Source organism: Rhinoderma darwinii, chromosome 3 (assembly GCF_050947455.1).
Source record: "Rhinoderma darwinii isolate aRhiDar2 chromosome 3, aRhiDar2.hap1, whole genome shotgun sequence".
Taxonomy (NCBI): domain Eukaryota; kingdom Metazoa; phylum Chordata; class Amphibia; order Anura; family Rhinodermatidae; genus Rhinoderma; species Rhinoderma darwinii.
In genome coordinates, this window is record NC_134689.1 from 277,177,366 (window position 1) to 277,201,695 (window position 24,330).

General features: G+C 41.9%; 1 protein-coding gene across 1 annotated transcript in view; it reads left to right on the forward strand.

Annotated features, from left to right (window-relative positions):
* Positions 1-24,330, forward strand: part of NEDD4 (NEDD4 E3 ubiquitin protein ligase) — a 149,066-nt gene that overhangs the window by 12,895 nt on the left and 111,841 nt on the right. The window contains exons 2-3 of the mRNA XM_075857968.1: positions 18,538-18,611; positions 22,004-22,082. Of these exons, the coding sequence (XP_075714083.1) occupies positions 18,538-18,611; positions 22,004-22,082 (153 nt within the window). The remainder of the gene's footprint in view (positions 1-18,537; positions 18,612-22,003; positions 22,083-24,330) is intronic.

Below are 24,330 nucleotides of genomic sequence, written 5' to 3' on the forward strand. Positions count from 1 at the left end.
CAGAACGTTACAAAAGGGGGATAAGAAAGAAAACCGTTTATCAGTGTGACACCGGCCTGCGCATAACGTATTGCTTCACATCGTAACACACATCTATGGATAATTGTATTATTTACCCCATTATTATACCCTCTTATTATGCCCTGATGGACTCCTCACAGCTTACATATGCACCCACATTATAAACTGAAATACCAGCAAAACTACTAAGCAATATCCATGCTCAAAATGGCGGTCTTTCCCTTCTTAGCCCTACAGTGTGCCCAAACAGCAATTTATATCCACAAGTAAGGCATTACCATACCCGGGAGAACCCGCTTAACAATTTATGGGGCAAGATTCTCTAGGGGCACAACATATTGTGCGGTGAATGGGCAGATCAGTGGAAAAATTGCAATTTTCGCTTTGCACCATCCACTGCGTATTCATTTCTGAAAAACACCTGTGGAGTCTAAATTCTCACTCCACCCCTTGATAAATGCCTTTAGGGGTGTAGTTTCTAAAACGGGGTCACTTTTGTTTGGTACATCAGTGGTTTTGCAAATGCAACATGGCGTCCGCAAACCATTCCAGCAAAGTCTACGTTCCAAAAAATAAATACCGCTCCTTTTCTTCTGAATGCTCCCATATACGTAAACAGCTGATTATAACCACATATGGGGTGTTACCGTACTCTGAAGAAATTTCTTTACAAATGTTGGGGTGCTTTTTTCTTCTTTATGCCTTGTAAAAATGAAAAACTTTGATCTAAAACGACATCTTGTTGGGGAAAAAAAATATTTTTCATTTTCATGGCTTAATTCTAATTCAGCAAAAAACCTTTGGGATCAAAATTTTCACTATACCCCTAGATGATTCCTCAGGAGCTGCAGTTTCCCAAATGGAGTCACTTTTGGGGTGTTTCCACTGTACTAGTACTACAGGGGCTCAGCAAATATGACATGGCGCCCAGAAACCATTCCAAAATCCAAATGGTGCTCCTTCCATTCTGAGCCATACCGTGTGTCCAAACAGATGTTTATGACCATATGTGGGGTATTGTTTTACCCGGGAGAAGTTGCTTTACAAATTTTATGGTGCTTTTTCTCCTTCAGTCCTTGTGGAAATGAAAAAAAAAAATACCTAAACCTACATTTTCTTTGAAAAAAAATGTAGATTTTCATTTTTACGGCCTACTTCCAATAAGTTCTGTAAAACACCTGTGGGGTCAAACTGCTCACTGTACCCCTAGATAATTTCCTCATGGGGTGTAGTTTCCAAAATGGGGTCACTTGTTGGGGGTTTCCACTGTTTTGTCCCCTCAGGGGCTTTGTAAATGTGACATGGCCTCCGCAAACCATTCCTGCTAAATTTGAGTTCCAAAAGCCAAATGGGGCTCTTTCCCTTCTCAGCCTCGCCGTGTGTCCAAACAGCCGTTTATTACCACATGTGGTGTATTGTTTTACTCGGGAGAAATTTCTTTACACATTTTATGGTGGTTTTTCTCCTTTAGTCCTTGTGGAAATGGAAAAAAAAAATAGCTAAACCTACATTTTATTTGAAAAAGTGTAGATTTTAATTTTCATGGCCTAGTTCCAAAAATTTTTGCAAAAAAACTGGCGGGTCAAAATGCTTGCTACACCCCTAAATAAATTCCTCGAGGGGTGTAGTTTCCCAAATGGGGTCACTTTTGGGGGGTTTCCACTGTTTTAGTTCCACAAGACCTCTTCAAAGCTGACATGGTGCCTAAAATATATTCTAATAAAAAGGAGGCCCAAAATCCACTAGGTGCTTCTGAGGCCAGTGCTTGAGTCCATTAGCACACTAGGGCCACATGTGGGATATTTCCTAAAACTGCAGAACCAGGGCAATAATTATTGAGTTGCATTTCTCTGGTAAAACCTTCTGTGGTACAAAAAAAATTGATTCAAAATGAACTTCTGGAGAAAAATAATGAACTTTGTAAATTTCACCTCTATTTTGCCTTAATTCATGCGCAATGTCTAAGGCCTCATTCACACGCCAGTGTTTCCCGGCCGGGTGCCGGCCGTTCATAAATCGGCCGGCACCCGGCTGCATTAGGAATAATAGACCCCTAATGGGGCTATTCACACGACCGATTTTTTGACGGCAAAAAATAGGACATGCTCTACCTTCGCCCGGGTACTCGGCCGCCCGGCTCCCATAGAAGTCTATGGGGCCGGGTAATACACGGCCATCACCGGGATCTGTCCCGAGTGATGGCCGGGTTTTCCGGAGCTTGCGCTCTATCTCCTCCTCACAGCGCAGACTGCATGTGAGGAGGAGGAGTTGATGCCATTCTGACGAATGGCATCGCTGTACACTGTGTGGCAGGGCCGGGGTGTACAGCAGGTGGAAGGGAGCGCTGCGCTGGCTCCCTTCCCCTGCTTGAAAAGCACCCTGGCCCGGCGACACCTTCGATGGCGCCGCTAGCAGCTGCTGCTGCTGTTGCTGCTGCTACTGTAGAGACGCCACTATAGCAGAGCAGGGAGGTATCTCCCCGCTCTGCTATGTGCTAGCCGCACTTTAGCTCCTTGAAGGAGCGGAATCCCCGTGTTTTCGGGGATTCCGCTCCTGGACAGAGCGCTTGATGTCTCTGTCCATATCTGGGCAGTGACATCAGGGGAAACTCCTGAAGCGGAATCCCCGAACACATGGGGATTCCCCTTCAGGAGTTGCCGCTGATGTCACTGTCCGGATCTGCCCGGCCCGGCACGGATGCAAAACTTAATGCAAACCGGCCGGGCAAAATGGCCGATTTCACCGGCCGACACTCGGGCTCGGGAACGACCCGGTCGTGTGAATCCCGCCTAAAGGGTTAAGAAACTTTCTAAATTCTGTTTTGAATACTTTGAGGGGTGCAGTTTTTAAAATGGGGTGACTTATTGGGGGTTTCTAATGTCTAAGGACCTCAAAGCCAATTCACAACTGAACTGGCCCCTGTAAAAATAGCATTTTGAAATTTTCTTGAAAATGTGAGAAATTGCTGCTAAAGTTCTAAGCCTTGTAACGTCCTAGAAAAGTAAAATGATGTTCAAAAAACGATGCTAAACTAAAGTAGACATATGGGTGATGTTAATTACCAACATTTTTGTGTGGTATAACTGCCTGTCTTACAAGCAGATACATTTAATTGAGAAAAATGCAAATTTTTGCAATTTTTCACTACATTTTGGTGTTTTTCACAAATACTGAATGTATCCGGCAAATTTTGCCAGTAACATAAAGTCCAATGTGTCACGAGAAAACAATCTCAGAATCGCTTGGATAGGTAAAAGCATTCCGGAGTTATTACCACATAAAGTGAAACATGTCAGATTTGAAAAATGAGGCTCTGTCAGGAAGGTAAAAAGTGGCCAAAGAGGGTTAAATGCGTCTTTGCTAAACCGATCTCTCCACATGAATTCTGTAAGATATGTAGGAAACCAATCACGAACACCCCTTTTCCCCTTGATACGAGCCTTACATTTATTCCAGTAGACTCTGTTTTTCAGAGGTTTCCAAACACCTAAGATAAGTAATGGGTGACTTTTCCTGAAAGTGCCCTTTCAGATGGATACCCATCATGATGCACACTTCTTGTAAATACACTTCCAAGGTTATCCATCATAACATTGGCGGTGAGCGATCCAGAGGTTGATGGCCGTTTTCGCAGTCAATACTGTTTGCAAATAAATAGTGCTGTTTCATGATTTAGATGACCGTACCAGCTATAATAGGATGGCGTGTCTTCTCAAAGAAACGGCGATCCATTTTAACTTAGAGGCTCTGTCACCAGATTTTGCAACCCCTATCTGCTATTGCAGCAGATAGGCGCTGCAATGTAGATTACAGTAACGTTTTTATTTTTAAAAAACGAGCATTTTTGGCCAAGTTATGACCATTTTTGTAGTTATGCAAATGAGGCTTGCAAAAGTCCAAGTGGGTGTGTTTAAAAGTAAAAGTCCAAGTGGGCGTGTATTATGTGCGTACATCGGGGCGTTTTTTAATACTTTTACTAGCTGGGCGCTCTGACGAGAAGTATCATCCACTTCTGTTCAGAACGCCAGAGCCTCTTTAAGGGCAACAAAAAATTCCAATTAATGGGGGGAGATTTATCAAGCTGCCTTATTGTGAGAATGTCCTTTATTGCCCATAGCAACCAATCAGAGCTCAGCTTTCATTTTACCTGAGCTCATTAATATATGAAAGCTGTGGGGTTACTATAGGCAACAAAGGACATTCTTAATATAAGACCGCTTGATAAATCTCCCCAATGTCACAAGGGAGCAGGGGGACATAAACTTCCGTTGTTCAATCTGGACCAGAATAGTGGCCGAGCTGCAGTATTGCCGCTATGCATAGTACGGAGCCATCTTCTTCCGGCTCTGAACTCCACATACACTGCATAACTTCCGGCACCCAGAGCAGCTGATCGGTGTGGGGTCCGGGTGACAGACCCCGACCGATCATATACTGATGACTTATCCTGTGGATAGGTTTATCAGTATGAAAAACTGCCCTATGCCCATATATCCCCTTAAACAGCCAGGCCTTTTTGGGCCTTAATGAGCAAACCATTTTTTAATAATTATTTTTTCATCCTCGCATTCCAAGAGCCACAATTTTGTTTTTTAGGATACATCCACACACCGCTAGAAACTGAAGAATTTCCACGTGCCTTGACAACCCCTTTGGGTCACACTTAAGACACTGCACACTTGAGACCAAAGCACACGCCCAAAGTCCCACACTCGCTTTAGTTGCTTGTTTAAACGGTCACTGTTATTTTGAACAAACTTGTGGTAATTATATTGGCAGTTACCACCATCAAAAGTGTAATATTCTTATTACAAAATCTGTTGTTTTCCGGGTGAAAAATCACACTAAACACACTGCCACTAGGTGTCGCACTTCTGAGCTATCTGCAGTCCACTTCCCGTCGTCGGGTTCTTTCGCTCTCTAATTACAGACAAGCTGGGGCCAGAAAACAGGAAAGGGAATTGTCATAGCACGCTTGATGCGCACCGCCGGCTCCTGTATTCACACTTTGCACTGCACAGTCCGGACAGCACAGAGCTTTCTAATAACACTAGGTAATAACAGGGAGGAGGGGTTTCGGACCAGACCGCTTGCGATTGGACAGTCATAATGCGCACACCAGAGAAGGCGCTATGCATTATGGGTAGCAAGGGAACTGCAGTCCATTTAGAAAACTTGCTGGCGTACTTCCCTGCCTTTGGATATGCCCCCTGTTCCTGTATCGGCACAAATGAATTGGGTGCCGGGGACAGTGTAAAATAGAACATGGAGCTATGAAAACCACCTGCAATACACCGGTAACATGCCACCTATTAGATTATGAGCTATTTTAAATTTTTGGTGAAATAACAGGTACCCGTTAAATAGGTCTTTGCCACTTAGATGCTCCTTCAAGTCAGTCCTCTGACTGCAAACCAACTAACAACTGTTGTATTTAAAGCCTCTTAATTAGATAACCACACCCGAAACGAATTACCTATTTATCACCCTTGGTCCAGGGCTACACCTAGACTTGTAGCACTACTAATTGATTTTAACTATTGAGCTACACTTCTGCCCAAATTAATACATTGAGTTGTATGCAATCTTGTGGACTGTAGCTGTCACTCAAAAGTTAAAGTAACTAAACTTTTAAAAATCTTTTGACGTGTTTATACTGACCGGTCCAGAAGTTTTGATTGGTGGTGGTTTGAGCACTGAGACCCCCACGGATCACTGTGTTGTGCCGCTTCGTGTCTGATCTGCTTTTCCTTGGAAAGCCGAGCGAGTGGTGTACGGACTTAGTCTTTCTATTGAGCCCGTACACCGTTCCGAGGAAAGCCGATCAGAAACGTATCGGTACAGCGCTCACCCAGGCGCTTCTGTTGCTTCGTTTTAGCGATCAGTGGGGATCTCAGTCCTCGCACCCCTACCGATCAAAGCTTCTGGACCGGTCACTGTGACATGTCAAGATTTTTAAAAGCTTAGTTACTCTTAACTATTGAGTGACTGCTACACTCCACAAGAAGTTTTGTTTTAAAAGTTTAGTTACAGTTTAAAATCAGTAGCGCTACAAAAAGTTTAGGTGTAGCCCTGGCCTTACTAACCTTATAGGTTTAACAATATAATCCAGAATATATGCTGTTTATACGTTTAAGTGAACTCTATTGAAATAACTTATGCTAATCAAATAGTATACCTGACCTATATCAACTTTAATTAACTTACTGTTAAAAGTAAATTTTTATCCATGCAAATTCTGTGCGAAGTTACTGCCACTAGGTGTCTCCCTTCCTGTAATCTGCTGTTCGCCCCGTTGTCAAGCAAAATCCGTCCCTAGTTACAGAGCAGAAGAGACTGATTGCAGACAGTGGGGGTTGTTTCTCGTTCCAGCCTGCCCATAGAAGTCTTTGGAGAGGGAGGGGGGTATCAGGAAGAGGGAGCAGAGAGAGCGAGACACACACTGCCCATACAAATCTATGGAGTGGGGAGAGAAGCAGTATCAGAGTAAGCGAGAAAGATGTATTGTAGCTGCTGGAAAGTCATCCCAGTTCTGGATTCTCAGCTACACTGCTCCTTACTGCTGTATAATCTCCATGCTGCTGCAGCTTCTATATACAGTGCCCACCAAAAGTTCCGGAACACCCTCATAACTTTTGAACGGCTCGAGGTAGAGGGTTGAAATTTGGTGGGATTTAATAGGGTCATAAAATCTACCAGTTAATGCCCAAAAAAAAACCTCCCCCATCCCTTTGGGTGCGGAGGGGTGGGCGGGGGCAGCAAAATCTTAAATGGCAAAAGTTATGAGGGTGTTCTGGAACTTTTGGTGGGCACTGATTCCGCTCCTACATGGAGCTACAGTGGTGCTATTTACAGGAAGGGGGTGCCATTTACTGGGCGGGGTGGCGCTATCTGCAGCGGGGTTATTGCTAAATACAGGGGGGATGTTGCTATCTACAGGGGGTTGACGCTATTTACAGTTGGTGTGGTGCTATCTACAGGGGGATGCTATATACAGGGTGTGTGGCACTATCTACATGTATACTGTGGCATTATGTTGGCACTCTACAGGGGACACTGGCGCCATCTACATGGGCACTCTGTGTGGCACTAAGTGGGCATTATCTACAGGGAGAACTGTGGCCCTCTGGCACTATTTACAGTGGGCACTATATGTGGGCACTGGCACTATTTATGTGGGCAATGTGGCACTATCTACAATGGTATTGTGTCACTCTCTACATGGGCACTGTGGTGTTTGCAGGGGGTTGGGACAAAAAGCCCTAATTAATAAAATTCATCCATTTTTGTGTGTACATAGCCTTATAGCCCTCTTCACTCTCGTCTCACAGCGATCCAGGGTGACTGAGAGAGGACTAATTGTTAGAGCTCCACAGTGTATATAAAATATATATAAAATGTCAATTTTTTTCTTTAATTTTTTGTGATTTGTCTGCTCTAATAAAAGTAAAAAATACTGAATTAATTAAACTAATCTCAAATGAAAGCCTCATAAGTCTTGTAAAAATAGTTGTAATATTCAAAGCGGTTCAAAAGATATTATCGTAGAAGTGCATATCAAAAATGCAAAATTTGACCTGGACACGGGCATCAATGACCCTTGGTCATGAAAGGGTTAAACACAATCTTTTTGATATATTGTAAACACTATATGGGCTTTTCCTTATTATCACAACTTCCAATTCGTTTGCAAAACATTGTGGTACTAGAGGAGCATAAGTGGACCTTATTGTAACATACAATACGACAAATTAGTTACGGTATTTATTCGAATTTTCTGGTATTCATGCCAAACATCCTATTTATACAGCCCTGTTGTATCTGGTACACACTGGAGTGGTCGAGAGCTGTGTGAAATGTTGTCACAAGTGACGTCATTTGACTCCATCAGCCAAGGACACTAGTGTACAGCACAAAAGCCATATTGATAGTGCAGTCATCTTGTCTTTTTCGGGTCCAGCAACGCTCACGCGATCTTCCCTCCGACTTATCTGGACTCACTGCTTTTGAGTAAACCGGAACTCCGGCTCTCCATGTGTTCCTACGGGAGCCGGAACAAGGCTCCATAGGAATGCATTGAAAGCCTGAGTTCCGGTTTTCTGATAGTGATTCCAGACCAGGTCAGAATGAAGATCACATGAGTGGCGCTGGACCTAAAAAAACAACAAGATGTGGGGATCGGTAAGTATTTCTACACACAGCACCCCACTGAAACACCAATGTACAAATAGAGGGTGCAATAAAAAATAAAAAAAAAGTGGAGTGATTCTGTGTTTTCTATAGTTGTATGTGTTTTTAGGTTCCCTTGCAAGGCAGAGTGGTTCACATTTCTAAGGTCTGGTGTAACCTGTTGCACAAGCTATTATGTAACTGCCCATTTTCAGAATGAACACAAATGAAAACTGGCATTTCAAAAATGGAGTTGAGGTTTATGCTTCTAAATCCTTTTCATTCTTCAGCTTTTTTTTTCTATATTGTCATATTTTTAAGACGACACAAGTGCATAGTACACAATTTGTTCTTGAAGTTATAAATAGGTTATGTATAGGGAGTGCCTATAACAACGTACCTATACCTTTTTATTTTTTAAAATTGTATCAGTATGTTTAAACCCCCCCCTTAAATGTATACATTTTTTTTTATATTTTTGCTGAGCATGTTTAACTAGTTGTACTAGAAGTCCACTGCTCAGTAAATACTAGAATGAGCACTGTTGTATAATTTATTTCTATATTCAAGCATGAAGCATTATCCACCTATCCGTTGTAAAGGTGATAAATGCTCATTGGCGGTTGTCTGCCCGCTGGGACCCCCACCAATCACCAGTCCCCGGTCCCCAGCCATAAGACGGCAACTAGGAGTAGTTTGAATAAAACGATGCTGCGCTTACCTTGCCACCACTCCGTTCAAACTCCTTCTAGCCATGTCATTTTTTGGGCGCATAGCAGCGGTCAAAATGACCTTGCTCCCTAAATTACTGTACTTCTTTGAGACCCTGCCAGTGGCAGTACCTATGAGGGAATTGCGGGCTTTGCAGTCTTCCATCCTCAGGTTCATATGGCACTCCGGCAGACATCGAATCCCGAAATCAGTCTTATTGTCTGGTCGATCTGCGCCGCATACCCTGTTGGGTGTCCTTAAGGGCTTACAACAAGTGGACCGAAATAGAGAAGCTATGGATGGCCTCGGTTCACCCAAACTCCTTGTTATGGGGCGACCCGCTGGTAATGCCGTCTTCATCTCTGTTGGGTCCCATGAGATTTCAAAAAGAGGTGTGGGAAACCTGTAAAAAACGCTTTCATTTGGCGTCTTGTTGCCCGCCCTTGACTTCAGTACTCTACACTCCCACTATTCCGGGCGGTACTACCCCCCGAATAGTCCGATTGTGGGCGGGAATTGAGGTATTTCACTTGGCTGACATGGTTGATCCCCACACGCTAGAGCTTCACCCGTTCTCATACTTTCAAAGAAATCATAATGTCCCCTCTTCTGCATTTTTCCTCTATCTTCAGATCAGACATTACATGCAACAAACTTTCAGATCCACGCGGGTCACTACACCTACAAGCTTCGAAAGGTTGTGTCGGTATGCTACCACCACTAGGGGGCTTATATCCGCCATTTACGCAATACTGCTATCCCCGGATGGTTCCCCTCCGACATGGGCATAGGTACATGTTGAAGTGGGAGGTCCTGCTGAATAAACCTATCCCTCTCTCATTGTGGCAGATTATCTGGTCACAAGCAGCTAAAACCTCCATCTGCACTGCATATAAAGAAAACCAATATAAAATTCTTATGTTTTGGTACCATACCCCTGGCCTTTCTGCATAGCTTCAATCCGGGTATTCCTTCGGATTGCTGGCGATTGTAGAAATCAGAGAGGGGACCTGTTCCATGTTTTCTGGAGCTGCTCACTGGTACAACAGTTTTGGTTGGAGGTTAGGAATTTGGCATTGGTGGTGTTGCAGCAGGATATTCCTCTAGACCCTCTTCATTATCTCCTGAACGTCCCTCCTAGGGCTTTGGGGAAACCATTAGCCCGACTCTTTCGACACTTTCTCACCGCCGCTAAGACGTTGATAGCTTGGAAATGGAGACAGACAGCCCCTCCCTCTCACATTGACTTACTAACTAGAATTGGGGAAATACGTACAATGGAACATATGACGGCCTCTATTGACAATGAACTCGACAGGTTCCAGGTTCAAAGTGGTGTGGGACCCGTGGGACAAGTATTGGTTACGGATATCTCAAGATTAGGTCGTTGGTTGAGCTCGGACTATCCCTCCCCCCCTTTTTCCCCCCTGTGTCTTTTCCCTGATGTCTTGTTTGTCTATTGGAATTTACTGCTCTGTCATGTGAATTGCATGGCCTTCCCATGCATCTTTATGTCATATGTATATTTTGAAAATTTTCAATAAAAATACAGTTGAAACCAAACTCATTCTAGCCACCGTCTTGCAGCTGGGCGAACATGCGACCGGAAACCCTTGTTTTGGTGTCTTAGTGGGGGGGGGGTCTCGGCAGCGGAGCCCCACCAATCTAGCATTTATCACCTATCCAATGGGTGGAAAATTCTTTAGGCTGGAATACCTCTTTTAATGTTTATCTTTGCAGAAGCTGAAAATTCAGATTTCTGCACTGAGATATGCTGATTTCCCCTTCCCCGTTAAAAAGGTTGTTTCACAAAAGACAATCCTTTCAATGTTTCCTATATGGTCTTTAATGAAATAAAAACACATGCTTTTCCATAGTAGCAATTCTATGTGTTTCCTAAAAATGCTTCTTCAAGAAAAAGGCATTGCTCGTGGAAAAATCTGTGTATTAACAGGACGGTTTTCTGTAGCATTGGTGCAGCTTTGTGTTTTGATCAAATGCAAACATTCCCTTATGGGATTAGGAAAATCTTGTGTTAATCTCCTATTCTGATTACTAATGGAGGTTAAGGTAGGATCATTTATTCTAATTCCTTTGGTTCAAAGGTTTCTAGACGTTGTTCCCACTGGGCCACTCCGCCGTAACATAGTAGCAGCTGATCAAACAAAATGTCAATGACGGTCACTAGGGCGAGAGTACCTGGATAGCTGCCTTGTGCCGGATACTGAAGTCGTCACGGACACCGAATATGGATACAGAATAACTCTAGGGAAACTTGGCAGACCAACACAGGCTTAGATGTAATATTGCTCAGGCAATGAGGAAGTGGGCAGAGTTCTTTTTAAAGTCCCGGATGTCCTCGAATTGGTTAGGGGTGATGTTCCTGGTGCGCACGCTGGCCCTATAAGGCCTAATTCACACGAACATGTTCCGTACGTGATATACGGACCGTATTTTGGCAGGATTTCCCAGACCAAACACACTTCAGGGAGCTAGGCTCCTAGCGTCAGTTATCTATTGAAAAAAATAAACTATACATATTTGGTATTGCCGCAACCGTAACAGCCTGAACTATAAAAATATTACGTTCATCCCATGCAGTGAATGGCGTAAAAAAACTGCCAGAATTTGTTTGTTTTTTTGGTCACTTTGCCCTACAAAAATTTGAGTAAAAAGTGATAAAGTCGCATGTATCCAAAAATGGTACCTATAAAAACTATATAGCGCGTTTCTCAAGAAACAAGCCCTCCTACAGCTCCGTCGACAAAAAAATTAAAAAGTTATGGTTCTCACAACATAGCGACAATAAAAATACATTCTTTTTCCGAAAGTAATTTATACTGTGCAAAAAAAGTTGTAAAACATAAAAATGCGCTATGAATTTGGTATCGCCGGAATCATATTGACTCGCAGGATAACGTTAAGATGTAATTTATAACGCATGGTGAACGCTGTATATAAATAACTATGCCAGAATTGCTATTTTTTTGGTCACCTTGCCTCCCAAAAAATATGCAAAAAAGTGATCAAATAGTCGCATGTACCCCAAAATGGTACCAATAATAACTACAGCTCGTCCCGCAACAAACCAGCCCTCATATCACTACTTCTATGAAAAATACAATTTGTTAAGGCTCCAATAAGTCAGGAAAGAAAAAAATATGCAGTTGTCCAGGCCCGAGGGGAACATTTCTTTTTCAAGAGGCGATTTATCATGGCCCTAAAATTAGGGAACCAGGAAGAGGGCCCAAACATATCTGCTGTAAGCGACGGTGCCCGTATTATACCAGGACAACACTTTTCCAGCAAAATTCCCCAAACTGCAAAGGTGCAGAGTGTGGAACAAAACGGGGGATAAGGAAGGACACCATTTATCAGTACGACACCGGCCTGTGCATAACTGTCTTGTGATGCCAAAACAAAAGGAAACACTCCAAAAAAGAACCCATTTTGGAAACTACACCCCATAAGGAATCCATCTAGGGGTGTAGGGAGCATTTTGACCCTACAGGTGTTTCATAGATTTTATTACAATTTTTTTTCCAATAAGATGTCGTTTCAGCTAAAAAAAACAACAATGTCCACAAGGAATAAACTGAACTATTTTGGATCCAGGAAAAGCGGGTGACATACGGTCTGCATCTCACGCACCAAACACAGCCATGTGAATTAACCACATCATTTCCATCACACATTAACCCAATGAGGCCCACTATAATCATTATAGTAAGTGATCCCATTAAGTACCTTACTCACAGTTGTAATGGGCAACATTCGGTTAATGTGAGGTACATGATGGCGTTAATTACTATTAATGTGAGGCACATGGAGTTTCAAAATTGATGACCCCCTGCGCCTCATCAAAAAATGGAAGGTCTTTATATTTTTTAGAGCTCTTTTTATTGTTGGCAAAGTATCGTTTTTGTATCGAGTATCACAATACTACTAAGTATCGGTATCGAAAGTCCAAATTCTGGTATCCTGACAACCCTATGGGAAATGTTAATTGGCAACTGTTTTGTGTGGTGTCATTATTGGTCTTACAAGCAGATACATTTACATAGTTACATAGTTAGTACGGCTGAAAAAAGACACATGTCCATCAAGTTCAACCAAGGGACGGCAAAAGGGAAGGAAAAATTTCTACACATAGGAGCTAATATTTTTTTGTTCTAGGAAATTATCTAAGCCATCTACTGTCCCTGCTGTGACCAGCTCCTGCGGTAGGCTATTCCATAGATTCACAGTTCTCACGGTAAAGAAGCCTTGTCGCCTCTGCAGCTTGAACCTTTTTTTCTCCAGACGGAGGGAGTGCCCCCTTGTTTTTTGAGGGGGTTTTACAAGGAACAGGATTTCACCATATTTTTTGTATGTGCCATTAATATATTTATATAAGTTAATCATGTCCCCCCTTAGTCGTCTTTTTTCAAGGCTAAATAGGTTTAATTCTTTCAATCTTTCCTCATAACTTAGATTCTCCATGCCCCTAATTAGCTTCATTGCTCTTCTTTGTATTTTTTCCAACTCCAGGGCATCCTTTCTATGAACTGGAGCCCAGAACTGAACTGCATATTCTAGATGAGGCCTCACTAATGCTTTGTAAAGTGGTAATATTACATCCCTGTCCCGTGAGTCCATGCCTCTTTTAATACACGACAATATCCTGCTGGCCTTTGACGCAGCTGATTGACACTGCATGCTGTTATTGAGTTTATGATTTACAAGTACACCCAGATCCTTCTCAACAAGTGAATCCGCCAGTGTAGCTCCCCCTAGGACATATGATGCATGCAGGTTGTTTGTACCCAGATGCATAACTTTACATTTATCTACATTAAACTTCATCTGCCAAGTGGACGCCCAAACACTTAGTTTGTTTAAATCTGCCTGCAATTCATGAACATCTTCCATAGACTGAACTATATTACATAGCTTGGTGTCATCTGCAAAAATAGAAATAGTGCTATTAATCCCATCTTCTATATCGTTAATAAATAAGTTGAATAATAGTGGTCCCAGCACTTAACCCTGGGGTACACCACTTATAACTGGGGACCATTCAGAGTAGGAATCATTGACCACAACCCTCTGGATACGGTCCTTGAGCCAATTCTCAATCCAATTACAAACTATATTTTCTAAACCTATAGTCCTTAATTTACCCATTAGGCGTCTATGGGGGACAGTGTCAAATGCCTTTGCAAAGTCCAAAAACACTAAATCCACAGCGGCCCCTCTGTCTAGACTTCTGCTCACCTCTTCATAAAAACAGATTAGGTTAGTTTGACAACTTCTGTCCTTCGTAAAACCGTGCTGGCTGTCACTTATAATGCTATTTATTGTCACATAATCCTGTATATAGTCCCTCAATAGCCCCTCAAACATTTTCCCCACGATGGATGTTAAGCTTACTGGTCTATAATTACCCGGGGAAGACCTAGAGCCCTTTTTGATAATAGGCACCACATTTGCGCTGCGCCAGTCCCTTGGCACTATACCAGTCACTAGAGATTCTCTGAATATTATGAAAAGGGGGACAGAAATAACTGAACTAAGCTCTTTAAGAACTCTAGGGTGTAACCCATCTGGTCCCGGGGCCTTGTGCACATTTATTTTATTTAATTTAGCTTGGACCATATCTACATTCATCCAATTCAGTAAATCAACTGATATATTAACAGCACCGGCATCGGCTACATCAGCTGCTCTTTCTTCTGTTGTATATACAGAGCTAAAGAACCCATTTAGTAACGCTGCCTTCTCTTGATCCCCTGTGATCAACTCCCCATTACCATTATCTAGGGGTCCTACATGTTCAGACCTTGGCTTTTTAGCATTTATATACTTGAAGAATTTTTTGGGATTTGTTTTACTATCCTTGGCCACCTGCCTTTCATTTTGTATTTTTGCTAATTTTATTACATTTTTACAGATTTTATTAAGCTCTTTATATTTTACAAAGGCTACAGCTGTACCCTCAGATTTGTATTTTTTAAATGCCCTTTTTTTGTCGTGTATTGCCCCTTTCACAGAAGGTGTAAGCCATGTGGGTTTTAATTTGAGTCGTTTATACTTGTTACCTACAGGAATAAATTTTGCACTATAATAACTCAAAGTAGATGTGAAAATCTCCCATTTATCATTTGTTCCATTATTTGACATTAGTTCTTCCCAGTCCATATCCTGAATTGCAGCCCTCATCCTGGGGAAATTGGCTTTCTTAAAATTAAATGTTTTTGTTGAGAAAAATGCAAATTTTTGCACTTTTTCCTCAAAATTTTGGTGATTTTCACAATTTAAATACTGAATTTATCGACCAAATTTTGCCACTAACTTAAAGTACAATGTGTCACACGTGAAAAAAAATATCTCAATTGCTTGGATATGTAAATCATTCCAAAGTTATTACCACCTAAAGTGAAACATGTCAGACTTGAAAAATAAGGCTCTGTCAGGAAGGTCAAAAGGGGCTGCAGCTGGAAGGGGTTAATTGAAGTGTAAATGGAGTACACTCTAGCTATGATTTCTAGTTACAGTTGTCCACCATTGAGCATGACTGATGGGGATGGTGCATTCCTGCCTGTTCTAGTCTGTAGGATTCAATGCTTTTAGATGTAATATGGCTAAACGTTTGACAAACTTCTGACATGTCATAGTGACAGGTCAGAAGTTTGGATTGGTGGGGGTCCGAGCACTGAGACCCCCACCAGTCGCTAGAACAAAGCAGCTGAAGTGTCTGTTTGGCTTTTTACGGATTTAAATGTATCGGTGTACGGACTCAATAGAAAGTCTATTAGCCCGTACTCCAATACATCGGCTTTCCGGAAAAAGCCGAACAGACACGAAGCTCACAGCTGCTTCGTTCTAGCGATTGGTAGGGGTCTCAGTGCTTGGACCCCCACCAATCCAAACTTCTGACATGTCACTATGACATGTCAGAAGTTTGTCAAACGTTTAGCTACACTTCAAATACCACCGGTCCCAGCAACTTCTCTGGGTGATTAGTTGATCACCTAAAGTTTCAGGATCTGAACCCATTTTGGCTACGTTTGGAAAGGCGGTTGTCCTTGCTAAACTACCTTGTTAATTAAAATTCCTTTTCAATTACTCCACTAATGGTTTGAAATCCATGCTGTACACCGGAATCTTAGATAAAATGGTGCACTCCAAGATTACAAGTTCTTTTAACACTCCTCTACTAGTGTTCGGGCTCGTCCGCACGCTGCAGAATTGCAGCGTTTTTTTCTGGCCGGAATCTCGGACGGAAACAACGTAGCAGCATAGTGGATGAGATTTAACAAATCTCATCCACATGCTGCGAAAAATGTAGGAGCCGAAATTGACCTGCGGTGCGTATTGTTCGGACTGCAGCGTGTTAATTCCTGCTACGGAAAGTGTGCAGAGTTGCTGCGTTTTTCAGAGGAGACGTCTCCATCTCCTAACATTGCGAAAAACGCAGCAATTTACGCACTGTTTTCTGCCGTAAAAAAATGCAGAAATGGTGCGTTTTTGCTGCCGCGGAAAGCTTTTGACTGGGCTATTGTGATCTGAATCAAAATCACTTATTTGAGCATGTAACCCCGATTACGATTAATGAACGATCATTTATGGCACACCCATTTTCACATTCCTCGTATTTGCATGCCACGCCATTGAATTAATATACATACCCTGAGCCTGCTGTATACTTATGTATATAATATACCTACTGACACTGCTCCCCATACAATTAGTGGCCCTCACAAAGTATAATACTTTTATAGTGCCTCCCCACACAGTATGATGCGCCCAAGCTGCCCCAATACAGTATAATGATCCTATAGTGCCTCCACACAGGGTATAATTCCCCCACACAGCCCCAATAGTGCCTAATAGACATGCCCTAATAGTGGCTAATTAAAATAATAAAAAAAATACCTTTCCCCATTCCCACGACAAGTGGAGATCGGCGCAGACAGGCGCGATGCAGTGACGTCATCGCGCCTGTCTGCACTGAGCTGTGGGCGGCTGTCGTTACACAGTGAATTGTGGAGCAGAGGCTGACGGCTCACTGCTTCACCATTGGGTTTAACTGTAGCAGATATAGTTGAACCTGGGAGAAAACTGAACCGAAACAAAAACTAAATGCGTAAGATGGTGTCAGTTATCTGCGCCGATTTTCGTTTTTATTTTTTCATTGTATTAATTGTCCAGCCCTAGTTACGATCTTTCAACTTACAACCACCTTTTCTGGGCCATTGTAGCTTGAAAACAAATTCAAATTAAAATGCCAGAGACGGTGTCGCTCCTGTGAATCAGTGCATCATGTTGGGGACAATTGACGCCAGTAAATGGGGTGCTGTGTTACTGAAAAGTGTGTCGTGCTTCTCTGCGGTGCTACATGTCCTGTGCTGCCAGGGATTCACGAGCTTCTAGCAGCTCTTGCTGCCTTTTTAGTTTTTTTTAAGGATTTCCTCTATTCATCCATCTATCCATCCCAGGTGTATGTGAGTTTATATTTTTGGGGCTTCAGAATCCATTACTAGTTTTCTATGGAGTTATGGTCTCCAGTTAGGGCCTGTTCACATCTGTGTTGGAGGCTCTGTCAGGGGTCTCCGTCTCCGATACCAGCAAAAATCCTGGAAACCATAGCGCTAGCATGCTCCGCTATTGTTTCCGGTAATCCATGGACACCCTGGTGGAACCCATTAAAGCCAATGGGTTCCATCGGCCTACAGTTGTCTACGTTCTGTTTATAGAGCAGAACGGAAACCTGAATGCAGATGTGAAAAGGGCCTTACGTTAGTTTCGAGTTTCAATGGTCATCCCGGGTACAAAATATTGTAGCATGAGGGACCGCTGTGCCTCAGCGGTGGATTTTGGTAACATACTATAGTGACCTTGTTCCAGCTACAATTTTTTTCCAGGGCAAAGTACAGTTTTTACTAAGTTCATTATTTTCAAATGTAATTATTTGAGACGCTTGTTCTTGTTTATTACATAGGAGAGATATGAATTTAAAGTACACGAGAAACAAAGTAATAATATTACGGTGTGTAGCAACAACATGGAACATAGAAACGTGTTGAGCTGCCTTTGTCGAATGTAGACCAGATAGAAGCAATAGGCATTTCTAGCTATCGGGTCTGCCTGAATCTACTAGGGAAAGTATCCTCTACAGGGACAGTCTTATTCTCTTTGTAAAATGAAGATGTATCAGAGCTGTGATAAGACTAGAACTATTGTTGATGCATTCCTGTATACTTCCCTGTTAGGAAGGGGGGAGGGTACTAAGCATCCGGTGTTGTTGAACTAGCTGCTGTATATCGCTGAAACTATTGTATGGTTTGTGTATTTGAATTAATTTTTTTTTATTAAAGTCTTGTTTTAGCTTCCATCAGTTGAGAGAATTTTGGGAAAAAAATTAAATTGTTCATTTAGTAAGTCTTGATTGTAATAATTGAAAACATTTGTTATGGTTTATTACACGGGGTAGATATGAATTCAGATACAATAACATTTTAGTGTGTAGCAACAACATGGGTAGACTATATAGTAAATCATGAAAAACAGATTGTCTTGCTCATTTATTTTTGTTTAAAAAAAAATTCCCTGTAATTGTTACTAAAGGTTTTTTGTTTTTTTTTTTTTTTGTAGGAAAATTCACGTGTCCTTCGAGTGAAAGTTATTGCTGGATTTGGACTGGCAAAAAAAGATCTTTTAGGAGCAAGGTGAGCTACTTCAAGTGTGTGTGTGTGTGTGTTCTTATTTATTTATTATTTAGGTTGGCCACACACGGCTCAATTTTTGCCCAATCCAAAGATGTGGTTGATAATGGGGCCATTTTTAATATGCTGGAAATCGGAGCAATGTAAATGACATTTCCTTTTTTCAACAGGGATTCCAGGGCTAATCAGTGTCATTGGAAGTGTGCGTGACCAGTCTAAAGAGTAACTGTACTTTCCGAAAGACGTATCAGAAGTCTTAATCTTGGTGCAAAGACCCCCGCCTTCGCTGAAACAAAGTGGCAGAAGCAGTTGGCCAAGTGCTCTGCACCTTCGGTTGTAATCGGCTCTACTAGTCAGCCTGAGGACAGCTCATAGATGCCCCCCCCACCAAGCAAATCTTCTGATATTCCTGTGTGATGTATACAAAGCTTTCTGAAAGTACAGTTACTATAGATCATACATAGTGAATGTTCCTTGTAACTGACTGCTTAATCTATGACTCTCCAATATTCTCACACAGACCTAGTAGCTCCAGGCCTAAAAAGTCTGTTTTCTCAAGTGGTGTAGTGTTTCAGAGATGCCATGTGGACTGTTCAGGAAGTGCGCCCCGCTCACCTGGCATGCAGTGACATGGCACATCACTTTTCAATGCAGCAAGGAGAAAGGGAGTCAGGATTTTGTGTGGTACATCCGCAACATGGGTTTTAAATAAAAATTTAACTGTGATGCCCTTGGTCGTCTTCCTTTTTTTTTTTTCTTCTCTCACTAGACATGTACTACATATTGACCCAAGTTGGATGCAGAAATTATGACCTAATTGTAATGATAGATTGTGCTGTATAGTAATCTGTGTCTTAACCCATTGACGCATTATCACGTACATGTATGTGGTAAGCGCCATAGGGAAGTATGGAGGGCGCTCACAGGCTGAGCACACTCCATACGCTGCGGGTGTCAGCTGTGTTTTACAGCTGACACCAGGGACTAACGGCCGGGAACATAGATCGCGCTGTTCCTTGCCGTTTAACCCCTCAAATGCTGCGGTCAATCGCGACCGCAGCATCTGAACTGTTTAAAAGAAGGAGCGGCCCCCTCTGACAGCTCCTCGGCGCCCCCACACCGCGATCAGGGGGTGTCGGTGGTTGTAATGGCAGCCCAGGGGCTTAATGAAGGCCCCCAGGTCGGTCTTTTGTCTGCCTCTGTTAAGCAGTGTCTCTGGCTCGGCCAAACAGAAGCCTGTGAAAATGACGATATACTGCAATACATTTGTCCTTTAGGGGGACTAATAATAAAATGTGTAAAAATAAGTTTAATAAAGTTATTAGTAGTGTAAAAAATATATATATTAAAAGTTCACAAAAATCCCGTTTTCCAATTTTTCCTCTAAAGTAATGTAAAAAATAAATAAAATTGGTATGGCTGCGTCCATAAAAGTCTGAACTATTCTACAATTATTTAACTCGCACGGTGAACGCCGTAAAAAATTAAACCAAAATCAGGTTTTTTTTGTTACCGTAGTTCGCAAAAAAAATGTAATAAAAAGTGGTACCAATAAGAATTACAGCTCGTCCTGCAAAAAATAAGCCCTCGCACCTCTCAATCCACGGAAAAATGGAAAAGTTTATCACTCAGAATGTGGTGAAACAAAATTCTATTTTTTTAAAAATTTTTTTTTTTTTTAAAGTTAATAAAATATAATAAAACCTAGTATAAATTTGATATCTCCGTACTCATATTGAGCCGCAGAATAAAGATAAGTTGTCGTTTTTACCACACGGTGAAAGCTGTAAAAATGAAAATCAAAAAACCATGTAGGAATCAGTCTCTCCCAATTTCAGCCTGCAAATAATTTTTTTTCAGTTTCCCTGTACATTATATGTCACTTTAAATGGTGTCAATTGAAACTACAACTCCTCCCGCAAACAATAAGCCCTCACACCCCTCTACTGACGGAAAAAAAGTTATGGCTCTTGGAAAGCTGGGAGTGAAAAAATGGCACGCTTGTGCCATTGATGTAGTGTAGACCATATAGTGGCGCCAGCACAATAATAACGTCAATACAGGATTGGCCATATCTTTGCGCCTGCCACTTAGCAATGTTCATACGATGTTTATAATCGCACTGATAAAATCTGCCTTGGAGGCTCCGTTAAGGGCTTCTGTCACAGATCGGGCCAAAAATACTGGAAACAATAGCGCAGCATGCTGCGCTTTTGTTTTTGGTAAATCCACTGACACCCGGGAGGAAACTCGCCGAAACCCGTTAAAGTTAATGGGTTTCCTCACGCGCCGATGCTGTCTGTCGTACAATGGAGCCGGCACTTCCGGTATTTTCGTTGTTCTGCTACTCTGACGGAGCAGAACAACAAAAAGACCAACGCACATGTGAACGAGGCCTTACTGTTAAATCCCTACAGATGTATTTACAGATGTATTTACCACAATGCAACAGGTTACAACACACTTATGTCCTCCAATATTTTCTATGCCACTAATTGGCTGTTAAAATGTAAATTCCTAACAGCAGCCAGTTTAGGCCAGGACTACACTTAGAATTTTTGTAGTGCTACTGATTGATTTTAACTCTTGAGCTACAGCTGCAGTCTATATAAATACAGTAAATAAGTTCCATGCAGTTTTGTGGACTGTAGCTGTCAAAAATCAATCCGTAGCATTACAAAAAGTCTAGGTGTAGCTCTGGCCTAAGCGTCCTATTAGACAGGCAGATATTCTATCATGAACAAGAGTTGATTTACGTTTGAAAGACTGTCTATTACACGTGACAATAATTGCTAAAGACTTTTGCTGTTCAGACGTTACTGCGTACGTGGCTCGTTCGCCCACACCTTGTTTCTGAACTGCTAACTACTGGAAGATTACTGATTAGACTAGGGGATGTGGCGGTGACTAACAGTAATCTTTCACTCCGGTAGATGTGTCCGAGCCACAGGAACCCAACGATTTATCGTTGGTCGTTCTATTGTTACACGCTACTAGATGTAGCGATTATCTATTACATTACGAACGATTCTAGAAAAAGTTATACGATAATTGGGCCTTAAGTGTATCTATATCTTCTTGAGCCGATCTCTGCAGCACTGAAGAAAAGACTAGTTTGATAAAATAGGATCGCAGGTGAGACTGTTCTAGGAATCCAGGACTGTTTCTTGAATCCTTGTTTATCATTGGTGTACTATTGAGGAGCCAGTTGATCGAGGCCTACAAGCTCTATTTGACTCCTGAGCCAATCGTGGATACCTTGGGAATATATATATATATATATATATATATATATATATATATATATATATAGTGTGTGGTATAGCGCTGTACTCTTCTTTTATACTTTGCACTTATTACCTACTTACTAACAATATTTTATTCACTTTTTTTAGCGATCCTTATGTGAAATTGACTCTCTATGATACAGCAAATGGAGTATTTACAAGCCTCCAAACAAAAACTGTTAAGAAGGTAAATGACTTAATTCTTGAAATTGTTTATAACATTATTGTACTTAGCTGAGAATGCTATTTTAAAGGAAACAAAATAGTGTTCCAAAGTAAAAAAAAAAATGTTTAAGGGGTTATCCGACTTCTGGTAGGAAATAATAAACAAGCAAATATTCTACTCTCCAATCCCCGCCGATCCAGAGCAGTTGGTCTAGCAGTCTCCCCACCCCGCAACACGATCGTGGTGTGCCGATGGTTGTTATGGCAGCCTGTGGGCTGAATCAAGGTCCCCGGATCTCCCATTTTTGTACTCCTATGAAGCTCTGCTTCCGGCAATACTATTGCAGTAGATCATGCGAGAGATCCTTAGGGGGACTAGTAAAAAAAAAAGAAAAGATAAATGCAGTAATATAAAGCGGTTTAAAAAATAAATAATTCAAAATAATTATATAGATATATATGATGTATAGAGTGACTATAGTGTAATGGCTGTGGCTCTCAGAATATGGCTACAAAACGCACATTTTATTTTTAACTACGTTTTTTTTCATTGTAAAAGTAGTAAAACATAATATATAAATTTGGTAACACCGTAATTGCATTGTCCCACAGAAAAAAGTTAATATAACTTTCTTGCATTGAACACCGAAAAAAAACTCCCCCCAAAAGATTGAGGAATTGCTGCTTTTTCCCTATTCCACCACATGCAGAATTTTCTTTGTTTCCCAGTACATTATATGGATTAAAAGGAGAAAAAAACACGGCGCCACCTTGTGCAGATCAGTCGGGAAAGGGTGAGACAAGAGTACAAGTATTGTGCTCACCTAGGTACGATGGTAATAAGCGTGTAAGTAAGAACCACAGTGCTGCTGCCAGATCCGAGTCGGTATCCAAAAGGACCGCTTAGGTAGAGAAATTTGCAGGAGAAAAAGGGATCATTCCAGGGGCGCTGCTGTGTGGTAGGAATAATAGGAACGAAATCCGGAGATAATTGTTGTTCAATTTATTCGAAAAAGTGGCTACGCGTTTCAACGATGAACAATCGTCGTCTTCAGGCCATGTTCATATTACATTGGACAAGTCTGTCGAGCGCACCTTGACCTTAACAGATTTGGCGGTTTTTTTCACTCGTGTCTTGTTTGAACCCAGATGTTATAGAAGACTTGTCCAATGTAATATGCACATGGCCTGATGAAGACGATTGTTCATCGTTGAAACGCGTAGCCACTTTTTCGAATAAATTGAATAACAATTATCTCCGGATTTCGTTCCTATTATTCCTACCACACAGCAGCGCCCCTGGAATGATCCCTTTTTCTCCTGCAAATTTCAGTACATTATATGGTACAATAAATGGTGCTGTGAAAATCTACAACTTGTCCCACAAGAAACAAGCACTCATACGGCCATGTTGACGGACAAATAAAAAACTTATAGCTTTTGGAATGTGGGGAGGAAAAAACGGAAGTGAAAATCCGAAGAATGCCTGCAGCAGGAAGGGGTTAAAGGGAATGTGTTGCCAGCAAAACATGTTTTTTTTTTTTTAATTAAACATTTAGTGTGTAGGTGATTAAACATTGTTCAAATTTTTTTTATTTTTTTCACGAGTCAGGAAATATTATAAATTAGATTCTAATTTATAATATTTCCCATTGCTGGTCACTAGATGGAGCTATTCCCAAAATTGCAGCATTGCATGTGGTAAAGCAACCACATTGCTTTTTGCTGCAAAATTGGGAAAAAAGCACTCGCTCTAGTGAGCTCTGAGAATCCCCCCCTCCTTTATCCTGGCTAGTGCCGGGATAAACGAGGGGATTGAACGGTCTAACCTCCTACACTGTGTGTCGCCATTTTTTGAGCTAACACACAGTGTAGAAGGTTTACATACACTAGTAAACACACACAAACACGAACATACATAGAAATCTCTTACCTGCTCCTGCCGCCGCGGCTCCCTCCGGCCCGTCCGCTCCGTCTGCTGCCGCTGGTCCAAGTGCACAAGTCCGGAAGCCGCGACCGGAAGTAGTAATCTTACTGTCCGGCCGCGACTTCCGGTCCACAGGAAAATGGCGCCGGACGGCGCGCATTTCAAATTGGACTGTGTGGGAGCGGCGCATGCGACGTTCCCACACAAGTGGATGGGACGGGACCCGTTCGCAGTCCCTATGGGACTGTGGCTGCCGTATTCCATGTCTGTATGTGTCGTTAATCGACACATACAGAAATGGAAAAAAAAATGGCAGCCCCCATAGGGAAGAAAAAGTGTAAAA